The following is an 18,486-nucleotide window of genomic DNA, read 5'->3' on the forward strand; positions in this document are numbered from 1 at the left end:
ACTTTGGGAGCGTTGGTTAAGTAAGCAATGTCCGTTAATTAGGGGTACCCGGGTTGGCTTAACTGAGATGATGCATACTACGCCGAACCCAATGCTTCGGACTTGTTGCAGTACTAATCACATCTGAGCCATAAGGGTACCATGCAAGATAGCCCCCTTTCTATGCTGCGCACTTCGTGTAACACCGGACTGTCAAAATCAGATATGGCGTAAATTGCGTCAAGGATCTCTCCATCCTCTTCCAGCTCGGCGCAAAAGTAGCAAATCAGCGCGCCTTCGTGGCGCGCGGATCGGCCCGGAGACGGGGGCATGTTGCAGAAAAGGATTGAGAGCCCATTGGGCAGATTGCAACGATATGGGGGCGAGTCCCGTCCCGGATCTATCCCATCTCCTCGAGCCTGCTCTCCCCCTTGGAGCTGATCTCTAGCTCATTCTAGTCCTGTATAGGTCCATCTATAAGAGACAGAATAAATCCCTAACTAGATCTCCAGAATTACCAGTATCAAAACCGTCCAGCATCGCCTAATCATCATCACTCTTCTCATTTCACCTTGACCCATTTTTGCTATTCTGTATCCATCCTTCGAATCCTGACGGTCTCTTCATCATGCAATTTCTCCGCCTCCTCCCCCTGTCGGCCGCCGCGTCCGCCATCGACTTCTACTTCCACCAGAGCTGGAACTGCGACGGCGCTTCGCTGCGGTGCAACGGCATGAACCCTGACGTCTGCTAGCGCAACACGGGCAGCGACGATGAACCCCAGGAGTGCACCTCGACCCGGAAGGCCGATACGCTGCGGTTGGCCGATAGGACGGAATACCATGTCGCCAATCTGGAGGGCGATCTCCTTGACGAGCTGGTACGTAACATTCGTCCTTCCCCTGAACCTGCTTGTAACGAGGAAATCACTGACTTGAGTTGTAACTAGTATGCAGCAAATATATCCGCCATCTCTTTCTCTGAATATGGCAATAGGCTTCTTCTAACAATGGTTTGATATGCTCGAAAGTGCCGCCAATGGTACAGCCGCTGCCGAAATCTCGCCAAAGTTTCAGACTCTTAGAATTGAGCAGCAATTTCCCTGCGGTTTCACCCGTCAAACCGGGGTTCTCAAACGAGACCCAGGTGTTATGTCGTTTTCCTCTCCTCCTGCAACGGATCAGGAGATTTTGCGTTGTGATGGACACATCCAACCTTCCCCGTACCATTTTGGGCGCTCTCTGCTTCCCTCCCACTCACTACATTGGCAAAATTTCCACACCTCCATCCATCGACTTTTGGTAGCTCTGTGTCTGAGTTTTTTATCTCTAACCCCTCACATGTGTTTAACAGCTATATTATTATAATCAGGCGGTTAGCGCCTTCTTTGGACCAGACAGCCCATCGTATTGAAGATGAAGGTATGTGGAGAACCCCATATGTTCTTTGACTATCGTAAGACGTAAGATATTGGCGAAGTCGTGTCAGATGGACGAGATGAGTTGCTCCAACCGATGCGCGGCATGCTATATCGGTATATAGTTTAACCTCATGCCTAGGAGGAGTGCCAGACAAATACCATTCCATACGAATCATACCAAAACGATATTCAAACAATCTTCCATCCGCACCTGACTCGACAATAGGCTCCCAGCCCCAACACGCTGATAGTGATTCTCAGGGCCCGTGGGATACTTTTGTAGGATCAAGACATACTGGAGTTTATCACCCAGGTCGCCCCTTCCCCTTTGCTTTCTTCCTACCGTCCTCTGCTCGCCGACAACAACACACTTGAAATTGCGGTTGATACTGCTGACATCGGGCGTCTCATCATCGCCGTGATCCATGGTGACCCCTTTCTTCCACCACAATCTCGAAACCTTCAACCCCGACGCAACGACCCTAAAATGCGTCGCCCGGTGGTCCCCATCCCCGTCCCCATCCTCCTCCCGCAACGACTTGTTCCCCTCAAACGGACTCTCCAAATTCTCCTCAAACCAGTCCGTATCGTTCATCGGCACGTGGACATAATCGATGGCCCCCGGTACGCCATCCACGACCACGAAGGGACCGACACACCAGCCTTCGTCTGCTCGATGCGCAAGAGCCGCTCGCCCGACCGCCTCCATAGCAGGCTGCGCTGCAGGTACTCCTGCAGGACGCCGTACTCGGCGCGCGTCTTGAACGTGGCGCCGAGCCGGCTCTCGAGGCCCAGCAGCGCGACGGCGCGGTCGGTACAGTGCGTGAAGGCCAGCTTCGAGTACATGGCGTACACGTGCTGCGTCAGGATGATGCGGCCGCCTTTGAAGTAGGGGAGGACCGAGTCGGGGAACTGGGCGTCGCCCATGAGGGCTGATTTCGCACTTTCATGGCTTTGTTAGTGCCTTTTGCTGGCTGTTGTGCCAGCATAGGGGTAAGGGGGTTAGCGGAATGGCTTACTTGTGCAATTTTCCTAGTGTCTCGCAATGGACCCCTTTGCCGCATTCCCAGTACACCTGCGTCGATGTAAAATGGATCGTCCTCCTCGAAAGCACCCTCTCCTGGAAAACCCACCCCCCTACTCGCGAGGACCGAGCCCTCGACGTGGCTGTGGAAGTTGTCAATGCTGCGACAGAGGTACATCGTGGCGCCTCCTGGACTCTTTAAAATGGCCACCTTCCTGGTCTCTCTATCTTTGGGGCCGAGGAAGCCCACGATGGACGATTCGGCGGAGCTGGCAGCTAGTGTACAGTAGGCCGAGCTGAAGACGTCTTTCATCTTCTGTGCCTCGGCTTTCCAGTCCGCTTCGTCTCCCTGGATGATGCAGATGGAGTCGATCCATAGGTACTGGGCCCCGATCTCTCGGGCGACGGCGACGGCATCGCGGAAGTTCTTCGGCAGCCGGTCGAGGGGAATGTGCGTTTTATTAGCGTTCAAGGTGCTTCTTGTGGTGCAGAACTTCTCTGCATCCGTGAGTTGTCCCCAGCAGTGGCTCAAGGCGACGTATCTGGCCCTGGTCTTCATGTCCGATGTCTCGACAAGGCGGACGACTGGTTTCGATAAGGTGCCGACGTCGATTACCCTCGTCGGCATGTATGGCAGCTCCTCTGCCCTCATCCACGGATAGCACCCCTCGTGGTGGTGGTCGCACGTGTCCAGCCACGCCCTCATGATCTCGAACTGTTGTGGGCTGCCCATGTCGGGCAAGTTGGGGTAGCCGACCTGTGCGACCCTCTCTGCATCCGGGGTGGGCGTTCTGGGATCCGCATACGCGGAAAGGACGAGGGGCTCCGTTTCGTTCTCGGAGGCAACCCTGAACTCGGGGCCGACCCGGAATATGGTGCCGTGTCGTTCGCCCCAGCCTAGGTTGAAAAGAGCTTCGTGAATGACTGCGCAGATATCGCAGTTGCCCGCATTGACCCTCAGTTCGTCTTGATCAAAGGGTATTTCTGATCGTGGGGAGAAGAAGTCGGTTTTACGGCATTTGCCGCATGGCACAGTCTTGGTAGATGCTGTTGGTGCCGACGGGACCCAGTTTGTTCGCTGAAATAGAGTTCTGGCGAAGTCGTTGTCTGACGAAAAACCCCATCGATCATTGAGATCAACGGTCTGCTCTTCTCGGTACGTCTGCGGATGACTTGTGGGCTTACGAGGCTTTGTCTCCTGTCCGAAGTCACCTGTGGGAGCTCGCACAATGATCCTGGGGCCCTCGGGATCCCCTTCCTCACCAGGCGAGAAATGGACTCCAGAGTCCTTTCGACCATGGCCCTTCTCCCGTACTGTTAGGCTATCTCCCATGCCGGTACGAGGCGCGATTTGCCGACCCTTGAGATAGGGGCTGCTGCTGTTCGCACGCCGTTGGATCTCGCTCATAAGCTCCAACAGCTCCTCCGCCGAAGGTCGCACCGGATGATCACCATCGCTCTCATCCGAGTCCCTCTCCGGCTCCGGGAACTTGACCACGAGCAAGCGATCCTGCACCAGCTGCACGATATCCTTAGTCGCCGAGCTCGCGCGGGAGTGTTCGAGGATCTTGGCCATCTCCGCCCTGACCAGCGGATGGACCTCGGGCTTCCGGTCCTGGTTGTACTGCCAGTACTTGACGATGAGCGTCGGGTTCCGGATCCCCTCGAGGAACCCGTTCCCGTACACGAGCCAGACCGCGAACTCCAAGAACAGGCAGCCCATCGACCACATGTCGTAGTCGCGCGACCGCGGCTTGCCGCGCCGGTGCGCACCGTCGATTTCGGGCGCCTCGTACTTGTGCGTGCGGCTCCAGTTGGACGAGGGCCCGTCCCGCCGCGCCGTCGCCGCGATGTGGAACTTGGAGAGGCCGAAGTCGGCCACGACGAGGCGGCCCCGCCGCTGATCGCCGTCTTTGAAGTGGAGGAGGTTCTCGGGCTTCAGGTCGCCGTGGCGGCAGTTTTCGTGGTGCAGGACGCGCAGGGCGTCCGCGATGCCGACCATCTGGCCCAGGCACCACGACACCAGCTCGGCGCGCGAGTCCGGGTTGCGGAGGAGGGCGTCGCTCTCGCGCCAGAAGTCGCTGAGGTTGCCGCCGTAGGCCCAGGGAAACAGAACGCAGCGGTCGGTCCCTCTCTCAAAGACTGCGATGGGCTTGATCAGGTGTGGGTGCGACTCGATGTCGTAGATCTTGTCGATGGTCTTCCGCTCTTTGTGGAAGTAGCCGACCAGACTATCATCAAACTTCTTGACCGCCACGACCTGGTACTCAGCTTGACTCTATTGCGAATCAGTAACTGCCCCGCTAATCGCTTCGGAATGCATGTAGTGTCTTACTGAAGCATGTCCTTGGCCTCCCTGTGGGCTTCCAAGTAGTCGAAGCTGGTAAACGCTACTGAAGCCTCCCGATGACGGTCTTCCTCTCTCGTCGGATTGGCAGGGGAGTAGTGGCAGCCTATGCTCGCAGGCAAGAGGATAGAACTTGAACACCGGAAAGGATACACTCAGAAAACGCCACTGTGTCTCCACAAGATTGCTAATCTTCGGACGTTTCCAGCCTTTAAAAACAGGCAAGGGGGTGGCGTTGCTATCGAGAGTCCAGGTGTTCTTATTGAGAGAGGATATCCCCTTTTGATCTTCATGTTTTTCCACAGGAAGAGCTCCGTCGTCAAACCCGGCAGCCTGCAGCTTTTTGATAGCCTTGAGGTGTTCGATCCAAAGCAGCGTCAGGAACAGCCGTTTGGCTCGTGATAAGATGAACTCGATCAATTCCGGCGTCGGCACCACTTGCTGCTCTCTCAACACAGCATCCACCCTCGATTCCGTCAGAAGCAGGTCAAGCTTGTCTTCGGGGAGGAACTCTCTGCTCGCTCCGCCTCCAAAGACACTGGAGGTTTTCAGGAGGGAGCGCTCTATCTCGTTACACAGATCAGTAGACGCAGGCGTGAGCGCCTCGGAGTCTGAATCAGACATAATGGTGGTTTTGGTAAAATGCAAGATGTAACTTTACTCAGAGTTAACGCTTTTGTAGTTTGATGGTCTATGTGTAATGCGTTAAGCGATATCCATGGAGATCCTCTCGGAGTGTGAAAACATGTAGATTCGTCTCCCTTTACGCAGCGTTGTGTGAGGCCTCAACTGGGCGCGCCCGGTACTACGAACATGGTGAGTTGCATACATACGGTGCAAGAGACAGTCGAGTACAGCCCACCAGCACCCGTCGAGGGTTGCAGAATACGATCGGGAGTTGTTCTCAATTGGGGTTGTTGCAGCAGGCTGTGGCAGTTACCGCCCCGAGACGCTGCCAGGGGTGGCGTTGGTGTTGCATGCATTAGCGTGTGACCATATGCGCATATGATGCACCATGCCTTTGCCTCAGAGCAAGACGAGGCAACTGGCAGCGAGTTGAAAAGCGAACCAACATGTTATTTTTCGAGGAAATTCAGTGGCGCAATTGCAACAATACCACTTTGATTGCGGTCAATGTATGTATCTATGTCTTGACAGTTCGTTTACAATCTCTCCTTGCTAGTCATTCTCCGAAGAAACCCAACACCAAACACCTCGCAAAATATCATTTAAACCCAGGAGGGGGCTTGGCAGTCTCATGATTCCTGTCTGTCATACAAAAGTTCGGTCAGCTGGCCCGCGCAATGTGGCAGATCAGACTACCAACCTATATGATGGGGGTGAGTGCGATAATCAATATCACAACCGAAACCCCATGGCATCTTCGCTGACGACATCGAGCTTCGGCTGCTGCACCGGCTCGTCATTGGAAGCCTTGGGTTTGTAGATCTGAATGATGTAGAAATCATTCCGCATTTCGAAGTAAGAGCGTTCTCCCGGCTTCAAGAACTTTGGAAGTGCCCTTTCGAGCTGTTCGCTGCTCTTCACGAGCTTGTGGTGAATCTTGACAACCTTCCGGGAGCCTTCTTCCATCTGCGGCGGCTGCCACATTGTGTTGGGAATGAATAGATGTACGTTGGATTAGAAACTGACTGTCAACAATTGAAAGGACGCAAAAGGGGGGCTGAGAATGGGCACCTGGCCACGGGCTTAAAAGGACAGCATGGTGGACGGCATTGTTTGTTTGCGTCGAAGTGGGAGAAGAAACAGCATGGTACAGGGGCAAGACTCAGATACATATAGTCTTTGTCAAATGTGGCAATCCAACTGATCCCGAGGATTCCTCCTGGACTCTAGGCATGTGTAAAAACAACAAGCTTACCTGGCAGGGGCTGGAGGGCGGGCAATCACCAACCAGGCAAACATGGGCAGTCAGGCTGCGCAGCCGTGGGAGGCTATGGCGTGCATATTCCTTCCCGGTTAGGCAGATGTCTAAGCCCCCCTCATCAGCACCCCCAACCGCCCATGCCTGCATGTTGGTTGGTTGCTTTCTTTTCCTTTTATCTCGCTTATTGTTACATCTACACACCCAACGCCTCGTTTGGCTGCAGGCGGCCGATGACCAGCCAAGCAAACAGGCTCGGCACGCGGGCGTAGCCGTCATCCATCACTTGAGAAGGGCACAGCAACTTGCCAGAGGGGTGGACGGCTTCTCCAATTGATGACTTCCCGTCTTCGCTTTGGTTCGCCATCGAGTCTTACGGGCGGGTAACTTGCATGATTACCATCAGACCAGCTTCGGGGTGTAAACTATTGACTGATCGCCATCTCCCACTGAGATCCAGAGGGGGTGAGCTACTCGACAACCCCTTAAAGCAGCATTTACCCATGCATATTTCTTCAGAATGAGGGGTTCCAGCAACTCGCAGCAGCAGCAGCAGCAGCAGTGGTCAGCCGCACGATACGTTGCAGCTTTCCATTCTATTTATGGGGGAATCATGCAAAGGACATCTCCAGGATCTTTACGACTCCGCCCTCCCCACATTTCAATACCCTTGATAGGGCTTATCAGCTGCCGGGCGGGTGAGGTCTCCAACCAAAGTGGAAGGGAGCACCCTCTTGGGAGTTGTTCGAGATCATCTAGAATATTAAGGCTTATAGTCAATTGAGATTTATGACCCACCTCGCCCCTGAATCATAGGACGTGGTTTATCCACTTACTTCTCGCATCTATTATGTGATTACTTGGGTAGCATATCCACCATAGTGCCGCATTATCATTCCATTGACGATGGGTGAAGTTCCGTTTACGGTTTCTCCCCCCGACGAATCTGAGCCTTTGTCATTGTTAACCCCGCCCAGCTCGATGCCCCATACGCGAAGGCATAACTCGTACCAAAAAACACATCACCCCTTTCTTTCCGAGTGGGACAGCTCGACACACCTTCTGCCAGGCCATACAGAATTCCCTCCGGATAACTCAAGTCTCCCAATCCTGGCTATCCAAGCTATCGAAGGCGAGCAACAGTTTGAAAACGAAGTTGATTGCGCGGGATCTGGGTTCATATCCGAGGACGACTTTTCGGATTTTCAGACCATTGAGACAGTCAGTGACCTTGGACTTAGCTATTATCTCCCGAGGCAAGTGCGAAAGTACTCTATCCCGGAAGTCAAGGCATTACAATCCGCCGACAGTCCCATCCAAGGACCTTCATACCAGGAAGGAAGCTCGCATGCTTCGAGTCCAGACGGAACCAGTCAGGCCGGCATCCACCTGTTCCCAGACGATGGAGCTGCGCGGGCCACCGAGGAGGATTTCGATACTAACCTCGACACCGACTTGCAAGAAGAGTTCTCCGTGGAAAATGTCCGCGAGAAGCTTTACGCAGCACAGACACGTTCGGCGTATGGCAGTGAAAAACACGAGTATTTACCTCACGACGCTCTTCTCACCATTCTCCACGAATTGGCCATATACTATGTCCTCGCGGAGACATTCGGAAAGGATTGCGCCGAGCGATTTGGTAAAGTTTGCAACCAAAGTCATAGGTTAAGCCGCCGTATGATCCTGGCCATCCTCATCATGGTGGGCCGGGTCGAGTGCATCGACGACTTCATCGATAGCGGGATCTACGACAATGATCTTCCTTTGAGACGAGAGTCGCCCGGAAGCCGGCGGTTTCGAAAAAGGAGAACCAAGGGTCCCGAGACAGATCGGTTGCTCAAGTTTCCCAAGAAAAGATGGGCTCTCATGCACCTGTCCAAGTTTTGCGAGGCCCAATATCGTGTCGTTACCCCGTTCCTGCATATCAGCAATAAGAAAGTTTGTTTTTACAAGATGGATCCGAACATCAGGCTTCCGTTCACCGAGTACACATTGGAAAAGCAAGGCGGCTATGGGGCAATCTATCAGGCGAAGATTCACAAATCCCATCATGAATTCATTGCGTCACTGGTGAGTTGCACCATTTCCACCATGCCATTTATCTTCCGTTAACATAAAACAGAACCCGGATGACGATTTGTCTTTTTGCGGTCAAGACACTTCATACGCCCGACTACGAGAGTTATGCCAAAGAGGTCGATGTACTTCAGCGGTTTAGCGGTGAATCGAAAGGGCATCCACATCTAATCAGACTCCTGATGGCCTTTGAGCACGGAGAAAGGTTAAACTTGGTGTTCCCGTGGGCTTCGGGCAACCTTTTTACGCTATGGAAAGATAATCCTTTACCTGAACAATCTACTGAGACGGTCCGGTGGCTTGTTAACCAGTGCAGTGGTCTGGCTGGAGGCCTGGCCAAGGTTCACAGGCATGATTCCTGGCCGTTTAACAACAAGGGTAGGAGGGATCAACTGGGCCGACATGGCGACATCAAGCCCTTGAATATCCTCTGGTTCAAGACATTCAAAGACGATAAGAAAACCCACAACAACCACCTCGTCATTGCCGACTTTGGCCTCACCATATTCCATTCTTCTGCTGGCAATACGGAGCTCACTACTGCCAATCGACTACGGGGCTGTTCAAGGACGTATAGACCACCAGAAGTAGACCTTAATGATGGTCCAATCCTGCAAAGTTACGATGTCTGGAGTTTGGCCTGCCTCTATATCGAATTTATCACGTGGTATCTGCTTGGCTTTGATAAAACCACCAACGAAACTGGAGGGACTGAACCTGTTACCTTTGCCGATTACCGGATATCCGGAGATTACACGCGGGAAGACAAGTTCTTCATAAGGAGGGAGAGTGGCGATCCAAAGCTATTTGACGCTGTGGTCAAGCCTGAAGTAAAAGAGGTGAGTTGATATTAGATTTCTGGGCCACGCGTGATGGGCTCACTAATACTCTCATAGTGGATTTCACAACTACGGGAACTTGATCACTGTCCTCAATGCCTGATGGACTTCCTCGATTTCATACAGAACCGCATGTTGTTACCCGTCGCGCATCAAAGAGCAGATATGAGAGACGTCAATCTGCACCTGGGCAAGATTAAGGACAGATGCAATAGCAGTCGCCCATATTGCAACAGCCGTGGCCATAGTGTCTTCAGGGATACTCTACGCGACACAGAAGAAGTCCCGGCAACAGGGAAGCCAAGAGTAAGCATAGTATCCCTCCTAATACGTAGATATTCACTGACCCCCGGAAGACCTCCACGGTCGCCGATGGAGACACTGGTGATGGAGCTTCGGCAGACACTCTCGAGCCAGCAGGCCGTGCGAGTGATGAGCTCGACAAGGCCATCTACGCCCAGCTTTTACTCCAAGAATATACACTTGTGGAGGACACACCTGTCAGCGATCAGGAAGAGGGGGACAAGATACCAGACACGAAGCATCTTTCGTCGACAAGTGCCCCTATTCCAGGACACGAAAGGCTTTCGGTAGAGAACATGAACCGCCGGACTGGCATAAATCATAAAATACCCCATCTCCTGACGGATGTGACCACGTCTACCTTCGACGAGTCCCAGCTCTCCACGCCGCCGGACTCGGCGGTCATGACCGCGACGCCCTACACCACCCACGGAAGCTACGAGGAGATGAGCGCCGGAGTGCAACACGGCTATCACGGTACCGCAAAACTCAGCCCGCGTGCATCATCTGTGGCGGCTGGGTCCTTTTTGTCACCATCAATCTCTCCCGACGCTCGACGATCTTCAATTCCGGACACGGTTCCTAGCCAAGCGTCCACGGCAGAATCACCGGCTACCGAGAAGCCTAAGGCCACCGTCGAAAAGCCGGGTGCCGTCCGCACACAGCCTGTTGGAAGGAAAGGGGGAGAAGAGCAAGATATCGGGAAAGAACGATAAGGATACTACGTCCGATCTGGGACAAGTTGAAGAAACGAGTAGAACGTTTCTTGTTAGCTGATGAGGCGTTGGTACGCAGAAGCAGTAGGAACTCGAAATAAGAGAGGACCGGGAGATATCGTGGGCTTTTGGTTGTTGATTCCCTGCTACAAGGCGTTGCAGTTAAAAATTATCAACAGAGGCTCCAGTATCAGTACGGATGGCTTGATTGGTGTTACATATATACCCCATTAGATAATGTATAAAGATACTACTGGCAAGCGAGAACTTTCGAGAAGCTCAGTCGTCACTTTGATGCTTGAGCTGAACATCGAAGGATTTGAATGCCCTTCTGGACTCAATTCGACGACCTTCAACCGCGACAACGCCAGATGAACGGTAGACCATTCGATGGGCTTCACAGATGACTGTCCTTAGCCATGTTGGCTTCTGCATGCTTGCCCGCCCGCACCTCAGGCTGTGGCTACACCATACACAGGGAAGCGTGTTAGTTCATTTCAATATGCAGCCCTGGAGCGACGAAGCTCCCAATGCACGTCGATTACTACCCCGGGATATCCGAAATCAATTCGATGCATTCACTACCTTGGGCCGTCATGTTCCCATGGGGAAGCAATACCATGACAAGCTGACAGGGTCTACTCCGTATGAGGCATCCGAATGTACTTGCCACTGATGTCATGATATTAACTGTTGAGGGTGGAGATCAATACTGTTTGCCCGCAACGGGGGCAAAAGATCGCGAGTAAGCAGCATATGAAAATGGCATGCAACCCTGGGCGGTAACAAGCTTCGCGATGCGGTCACAGCCGGGGCAGCCTTACCGAGTGTCCCGAGTGGTCTCGTTGGTCCATCTTGCGGCAGTTTTCAATCAAATAGGATGCAGTAGTGGCAGAAGTGGGATGTCACGATGTGGGTTTGGGTGCGACCCCCACCGGCGAAAGAGGAGGCTCTTCTGAGGCGACCACGAGAAAACTAGGGGCGCTTTGCCTTGTGGTAATGGAGTCTGCCCCCCATCCAGAGGCCCCATCAGAACAGGGCTGGGTGGGTAATGACGATGATATGGATATGGGGTGGGCGGATGGGACGGGAGAACGGCATGATGACATCAGCGAGGGCGAGAAAGAAACGAAGCGAGTAAGGCCAGATCCGAATGACGATGGCAGGGTGGAGTGAAAACGGGAGGGAACCCTCGGTTCAGTGGTAAGGTTCCTCTGCAGAACGGGCAAAAGTCCCTTTGCAGCCGTACCTAACTCAAGCAGGCAAAAACCCGGCAATCTGGACCCAAGCAGTCGCTGCATGACGGACGCCGTTGGAGAATGCTGAACCCTAACTGGCTGCGATCGGTGTGGTCACAGTGGCCAGTAGGAGATACGACGTATTTCCCAGACACAAATCTGCCATTTTGCATGGGACATGGCTGTTAACTGTTTTTTCATGTCTCGTTTGGCAAGTCAAGTCAGTTTCTCTTTTTTTGCTCCGGTGGCTTTTTGGGACGGATGAGGGATCCGCTATGACGACATTCACCCTATCGAGGGGTCAAGAGTCCAGGCCGCTGTGTGGCTTTCGCACCTCGACGCCCCCAAGCCGCTTGCGACGGCATAAGCTGCCACAAATCACAAATGGATTCCCAAAACCGCGAACCAACGGTCCAACAATGGTGTCGTTTACAGTAACCATTGTGCCGTATTGAAACACTTGGAGGCAAAACGGGGCGAGAAGACGTAATCGGGGGCGGCAACCATCAAAGTCAGAGCGGATGCATGTCGCAACATGGCCGCCGAAGAGGGAACCACCGTTTGTTTGTTTTTTTTTTGCTTGTCTGGCGCAGATGCGGTTGCGGGCTGTCTTGCGGAGAGACAGCACCACGCGACTTCAATCTTGAGACATGGTCACCACCGCACACACCGCACCTGCACAAGACCTGTCTCTCCGTCCGACCCTTATTTTCAATTGTTCCGGGTTGACGGGCGAGTCACAAGTAAGAACGTGATATTGAGACGCTGTGAATCATGTTCATGTCGTGTGTGTCACCCATATGAACGGGTGACCCTTAGGCATCATCTTACCCTTCCTTTGCTCGGGGGCTTGGCTTTGCATGGTGCGCACGCGTCCGGGGGCGCGCAATGGCGTGCTTGAAGCTGCGAATATTCCGCTCGCTGGCACAATAATCCCCGACCCGAGGCCTACTGTAGCCTGGGCTGTCTGCCCCTCTTACCAGGCAGAGAGCTCTTGCAGGCGGGCGGGGCCTTGGGGGCCTTGCGATGTGGGGAAAGCGGTATGAATAGCATTGCATTGATGGCCGTCAAACAGGATCGACAGTTATTGGCTTTTCGACCTTGTGGCTGGACTATTTTTACCATCATCGCCTACGGAGTATGAAACACTCCCCCTAAAAGAATAGGTTTGAAATAGGGCCCGAAGAGTCGGGTGACCGACCATTCCCCCTCTCCCAACGATGCTTTTGACGGTCTCCGATGTCAGATAAGTTAAACGTCGCAGGGCGCATTCTAGGCCCTGGCCCTCCCTCATTTTGACATATTTGACAAGAAATGGCGGTGGGGGTTGAGTTTTGTTCCATCTAGCGGTTTCTGGGGGAATGGCGGATATTGAGTTATTGGCTCTAAAACGATGATGGTAATCTCCTGAAATGACCACGATGGCCTCAACGAGAGAGAGCGGGAGAGAGCTGTCCAGAAGCTGCCACCCCCTCTTCCACCACACACACACGCAAAGATACCAAGCCAAGGACGGACGGACTGACATGTGCAAGGATCGGCGCTAGAGAGAGAGGGCTGGTGGGTTTCTCACGAACCCCTCAAACTGCAACGTTGTGGTGTGGTGCAGCAGAGTGGGCATCCCAAGGGTCCAGCCATTTGCCATGCTTTTGCTGCTGCACCCGCCCCTGGCACGCCATCCAACCAACCTTGGCAAACGTCGCTTCGGGGCTTATCGCCCATATCGCGCGAAAAAAAGAGGGTGTAGTGGCGCGGGGTGAGGAGAGGAGTCATAAGCTATCCGGAGATATCGTGACTTGAATCGGATGCCAATCAGGACATGGCATTTGGCAGTCAGGTTATTTCGCCATCAAATCACCGCTAAAACTTTCGGAAACTTGGATGTCTTGGAAAATAACTTCATAAGCGATAATGCTATCATATCGCGATTATATGTCACGAGGCAGTATCCTGATGTGAATTCACTGCATTTGATACGTCCGCACTAGTTGTCGCTAATACCATAGAGGACATTTGATAACGAGGTCCGCCGAGGAGGAGGTCACGGGGTGTGACTGGGGAAGCCGAGGGATCAAGCGCAAACGACCATCATTGGAGGAGGCAGCCCCAGCCAATCGAGGAGGCTGCAGTAATCATTGTAAACGCTCTCTCCACGGAGATCAAGATCCTGTGATACCCTCCCCCTCTTCTTTGGAACTTGTACAATGCATTGACACCAACCTCCCCTCCCCGCGAATGCTTATCTTACCTAAGACCCAGTCCCGGATGTCGTACAGGCAGCAATTCGCGAAAGTGATCGCGAAGCATCCATTCGCGACTTTCCCATGTGTTTGCTCATGCTGACTGGGTTTTCAATACGCTGGATGGACTGCCGGACCGCCGTTTGCGATTTGGGAGCCGTCGCTCGCCTGTCCGCTACTGTGGCGCGTATTTGGGGTCTGGATTGATTAATCGCCCACACACCACACACACACACACACATATGTAAGACTGTCGGTGAAATCGTAGTATGCGCAACACAACACGCACGATCGGACAAGAAAGGCTATTTTACGAGACGAACGCAGCAAGAGCAAAAAGTTCCCTGTCCGCCACGCGAGCCCAGCCCAGCCCAGCCCAGGCAGGCTCCCTCCCCCAAAGTAGATATCGGATGGTAGTACGGCAGCTCGCCTCTTGAGTCGTGTATGTGTGTGCTTGCGTGTCTTTCAGCAGATAGATGAGTTGTTGCGGATGCAGTGACTGGTACACGGGACTCTAATCAATGATGATAATGATGGGAAATGATGAATGTGTCCGCCACCATCACCGCCGACGACGATGGACGGCAACCTCTTCGGAGTTGTGGCCGGACACTTTGGGGGCTGGTCATTGGTCCTGGCCGACCCCTCCGAAAAGAAAAGGACGTTCATTGCACGCGACGGGATGGGGCTACGTATTCGTTCGTCATCACGGAACGGGTAACGCTTGGGTTTCAACACCTAACATTGGCTGCAGCATCTGCTGTGAATGATAACAGCCTTTCACATGGGAGAAAAGAACCAGAATCGGGTTTCTTCCATTACATATGTTCGTTGAAGAAAATCTTTTGTTCCTGCTAATCTGACCCATTTGTCATTCGCATTGGCTGGGACGTTGGAGCAAATAACCGACTCGTTCTCCCAATAGGGCAACTGCAACAGCGTAGATCGATTTAACCAAGATGGAGTTGGTTCCAGTTTGTCGTATGTAATGTAAATCATCAACCGTCAAAACCCACGTTCCTAGTTGGCCTCGAGTAACAAATAGGTCACAGAGCCCCAGAATTACCGAGCAGAATGGGCCCATTCGGGCGACGATGATGATCGATCGGCAGGGCCTACTGCAACTTACTTCCGAACAACCGCATATTCAACATTTTCACTGACGCTTCCAAATTCCAATACGAATGAACGAAGAACTTCGGCTGCTCTTGCGACACGGACAAAGTTGTCGGTTCGTGCGGCGTAACGTGCAGGAAAGAATGCTATGCTACATGGGTCGGTTCTGTCAACCCAATATGAGATGATGAGATGCCAACCTTTCGCCAAGATGGCAACTCAAAAGGCCGTGTCGCGCGTATCTTGACGCAGCCGATGTTTGCGAAGATGGCTCGCTACTTTAAGTATTTATTCGGGATCCGACACGAGATATGGAATTCTTCTGGAATCAACGACACCTTCTGTCAAGCCTGTGTCTGCATGCAAGCATGCGGTGCCTGGCCCGTCAGAATGGCCGTCCCCGAACCTGACTCTTCTTACACCAACCCAGGTCAGGTAACTGCGACGAACCACCACGGCAGTAGGTATCTTACCGGGAGGTTTCTTCGTCTCTCAAACCGAAGACAAAAGGTTGTTCCAGCCCGGGCTAGACCCGGACGTATTTTTCCTTTTCGTTAACAAAGCAACAAGCAGAAGCAAGAGAGTCAAGAGTCAAGATCGCGATTTGATATCGCGGGTCGATGGTGGTGTGACACTGCAATGAGGTGCCCAAGGTTCACGTGGAGCTGCAGTGGACGGAGTCAAATCAATCCTCCGGACCTGATTCCGTGTACGTGACCAGGGGACCTGAACGCCTCTTCTTCTTTTTCCGATCGATAAAGCCGAAACTCAAAGATAGCAGCAGGTAGCAAGCAGGAAGCGGCGTACGTACATACTCTCATAAATCATCATGTTTGGTACATACCTATTACATGCTGCCACTTAAAGTCAAGGACGGCAGTTAGACAGGGCCTAGTTAGGTCACATCGCGCGTTGTTTTGTCTGCGAGCGGGCTGCTGGTTTGACGTTCCAGCTTAAGCATAAACGTCATTGCATCATTTTCCAAGCTGGCTAGCCTGGCTGGATGGATGATTGCCTTCCCGCGCCATAGCTAGCCGAGAGCGCCCAACCGAACCAAGACAGCCCATCCTGAACATCCCGTTCTACAGGAAGTGAGGCGGGCTCCAGTCGCCGGGGGTGGTTTTCAAGGATGTTAGCAGGTTATGTGGGCGCCTAGGGCGCAAAGCCACAGAACTATTGAAAAAAACACCATCATAGTTGGGAGGCACTTGCTTCTGGCCTGCCCTGAACTGGTTCGCCTCGAAGAAGAAAAAAGAAACGGGAGAACCCTGAACCTCCAAACGCGGCGCGACGACGGCGCGATCGATCTGGAGGTTCGTGACGAAGAAGAAATGAAAAGAGACGTTGTGTAACACTAGATCACAGTACCTACAGTAGTAGAGTTACAAAAAGGAAAACCCACCAGAGCTAGTGAAACCTGCCCGCCCTCCACAGAATTTAGGTAATGCTCCTCGGGCTCCTCGGTAGGCGGCCCCTCCTGTAAGGTTGTTACGCGGTAACACGTCAAGCCCCCGTCGTTCTGCATGGTCGCACCAGCCTGGACAAGCTGCATTGCAACACGGAAAGGATCGCCGCTCGGGTTAGCCTATCTCGTTCATGGAGAAGCGCTGTCAACTCGACGAGCGAGAGAAGCGATGGGGTTGGCGAGTCAAACGTGCCGCGATGGACGGTTACGACGATGCTTTGGTTTATGCCCGACGGGTGAATAGGATCGCTGCCTTTGCCGTCGCCGCATCGTTTTGGTGGTGGTCGCGCGAGATGCCAGAAAAAGCCACGGGGGCTTGCCAAGCCGACGATCGGTAGATAGAGCCGGCCAATGGGCCTTCGAACCCGTCCCACGTCTGAAATATCTCCTGTTGCTTGCATCTGCGTTTTGGTCCTGTCCTGCGCATCGCGGCTTGGGCCACGTATTGCGTAGAGGGAAAGCCTCGCTTCTCATACGTGGGATACGATACGTTCCATTACTCGGGGTCTTGGGGTAGGTAGTTTTGCTCTCGGCCGTTGTATTGGGGAATACGGAACAAAAAGCCCCTTTCTTCTGTAGGAGTAATGATAGAACAGAAAAGTTTATCGCGACTGTTGAAACGGGTGAGACGGGCAGGTCGTATGTATGCAAGCCCTTGAATCTTTTAGATTCGGATAACTGGCGCCAGCTACTGTACGCCAGAACTGTTTGAGTAGGTATCATTCAACAGATGGGACCTCGAGGTCGGCGAGTCAAGACGCGACGCGGAGGGTCTGGTCCTGCGCTTTCACGAGACAGCAAGATTCAATATCACCTCCATCGCTAATGCCGTATCGCTCCCTTGTTGCAATATCATTGGAACATCTAATCTATCTAAAAAAAAGTAGAGAAGCAAAAAATGACTTTTCCCACGACACGGATCGTCATGATCGAACGGCTTGCCGGTCAGGTAACAAAAGCCAGCCCAGTCAGCCAGGTTGGCGTGCTTGTAGGTAACGTCGGAGGATCTCCGAGGCACGGAGAGGGCTGGAGGCTGTGGCCATCAATCGTGCAATTCCCCACTGGAACTGGATGGACGCACACTACCAGTTCCTGTGCATTGCATGCTCGAAGATACGATGGGGCCCGGAAGGCGTTTTGAGGTTTGGCCGGATGGGGACGAGACCCTCTTTTCTGTTCAATGTTTCTTCTGGCCCTCTGTTTCGCCATCGTCATTGCTTGTAACATTGAGATCCATGATGTAGCAGTAATGTAGGTACTCGAAAAGCCGCAAGCCCGTGGCCTTTGCTTTGGGGCAGCGGGTGCTGCAGCCGACGACATCATCAATGTGACTGTATGTGTTCATGCCCATGCTGGCTCGACAGGGCGTGTTGGGTGTTGGGATCAAATGTCAACGATTTCCATGCGTTGCGTCTCCAGTACATGTGTAGGTACTGAAGGTAGGGGGTTATGCAGGCAGTACCTAGCCGTACGGCGGTCCTGGATGTACCTACACTGGGAATGGATTGGCACGCATAGCCCATCAATCAGTGATCTCGCTCGCCTATTAGGGTCCTTTTGGCGCTTACGTGCAGCGTGCCAGCCTTACCCAAGCTGACATGAGGTACATGGCCGGGGAGGCGCAATCGTCGCGGCCGCAAGTACCGCTCCCTGTCAGCACAACATTGAACCCCATCACCACCGCCGTCAGCGGGACCCATCATGGCAGATTCGCTACCACCTGTTGTAACTCTTGGCGGATATACGAAGTGGAATATGCAATCAATACCTAGGGGCGTAGCAGTTCGCAAGGAGAAAAGGAAAAAAACGGCACAGAAACGAACAGGGCTAAGGCAACC

At 53.1% G+C, this 18,486-nt stretch overlaps 3 protein-coding genes across 3 annotated transcripts; 1 reads left to right on the forward strand and 2 right to left on the reverse strand.

The window, feature by feature from the left end:
- Positions 1 to 565: 565 nt before the first annotated feature.
- PG997_000207 (uncharacterized protein) lies at positions 566 to 5,394 on the reverse strand (the record flags this gene model as incomplete). The annotated part of the gene is made up of 5 exons (XM_066804522.1): positions 566 to 908; positions 988 to 1,149; positions 1,696 to 2,342; positions 2,419 to 4,701; positions 4,759 to 5,394. The coding sequence occupies 5 exons, from the start codon at positions 5,392 to 5,394 to the stop codon at positions 566 to 568; spliced, it is 4,071 nt and encodes a 1,356-aa protein (XP_066674295.1).
- Positions 5,395 to 6,129: 735 nt separating this feature from the next.
- PG997_000208 (uncharacterized protein) lies at positions 6,130 to 6,381 on the reverse strand (the record flags this gene model as incomplete). The annotated part of the gene is made up of 1 exon (XM_066804523.1): positions 6,130 to 6,381. One exon carries the CDS (start codon positions 6,379 to 6,381, stop codon positions 6,130 to 6,132), a length of 252 nt encoding a protein of 83 aa, XP_066674296.1.
- A 1,180-nt stretch (positions 6,382 to 7,561) lies between these two features.
- Positions 7,562 to 10,589, forward strand: PG997_000209 (Homeodomain-interacting protein kinase 1; the record flags this gene model as incomplete). The annotated part of the gene is made up of 4 exons (XM_066804524.1): positions 7,562 to 8,725; positions 8,812 to 9,570; positions 9,628 to 9,876; positions 9,927 to 10,589. The coding sequence occupies 4 exons, from the start codon at positions 7,562 to 7,564 to the stop codon at positions 10,587 to 10,589; spliced, it is 2,835 nt and encodes a 944-aa protein (XP_066674297.1).
- Positions 10,590 to 18,486: the final 7,897 nt, after the last annotated feature.

The sequence above is a fragment of the Apiospora hydei genome, assembly GCF_038363865.1.
Source record: "Apiospora hydei strain CBS 114990 chromosome Unknown utg000002l_segment0_segment0, whole genome shotgun sequence".
Lineage (NCBI taxonomy): Eukaryota > Fungi > Ascomycota > Sordariomycetes > Amphisphaeriales > Apiosporaceae > Apiospora > Apiospora hydei.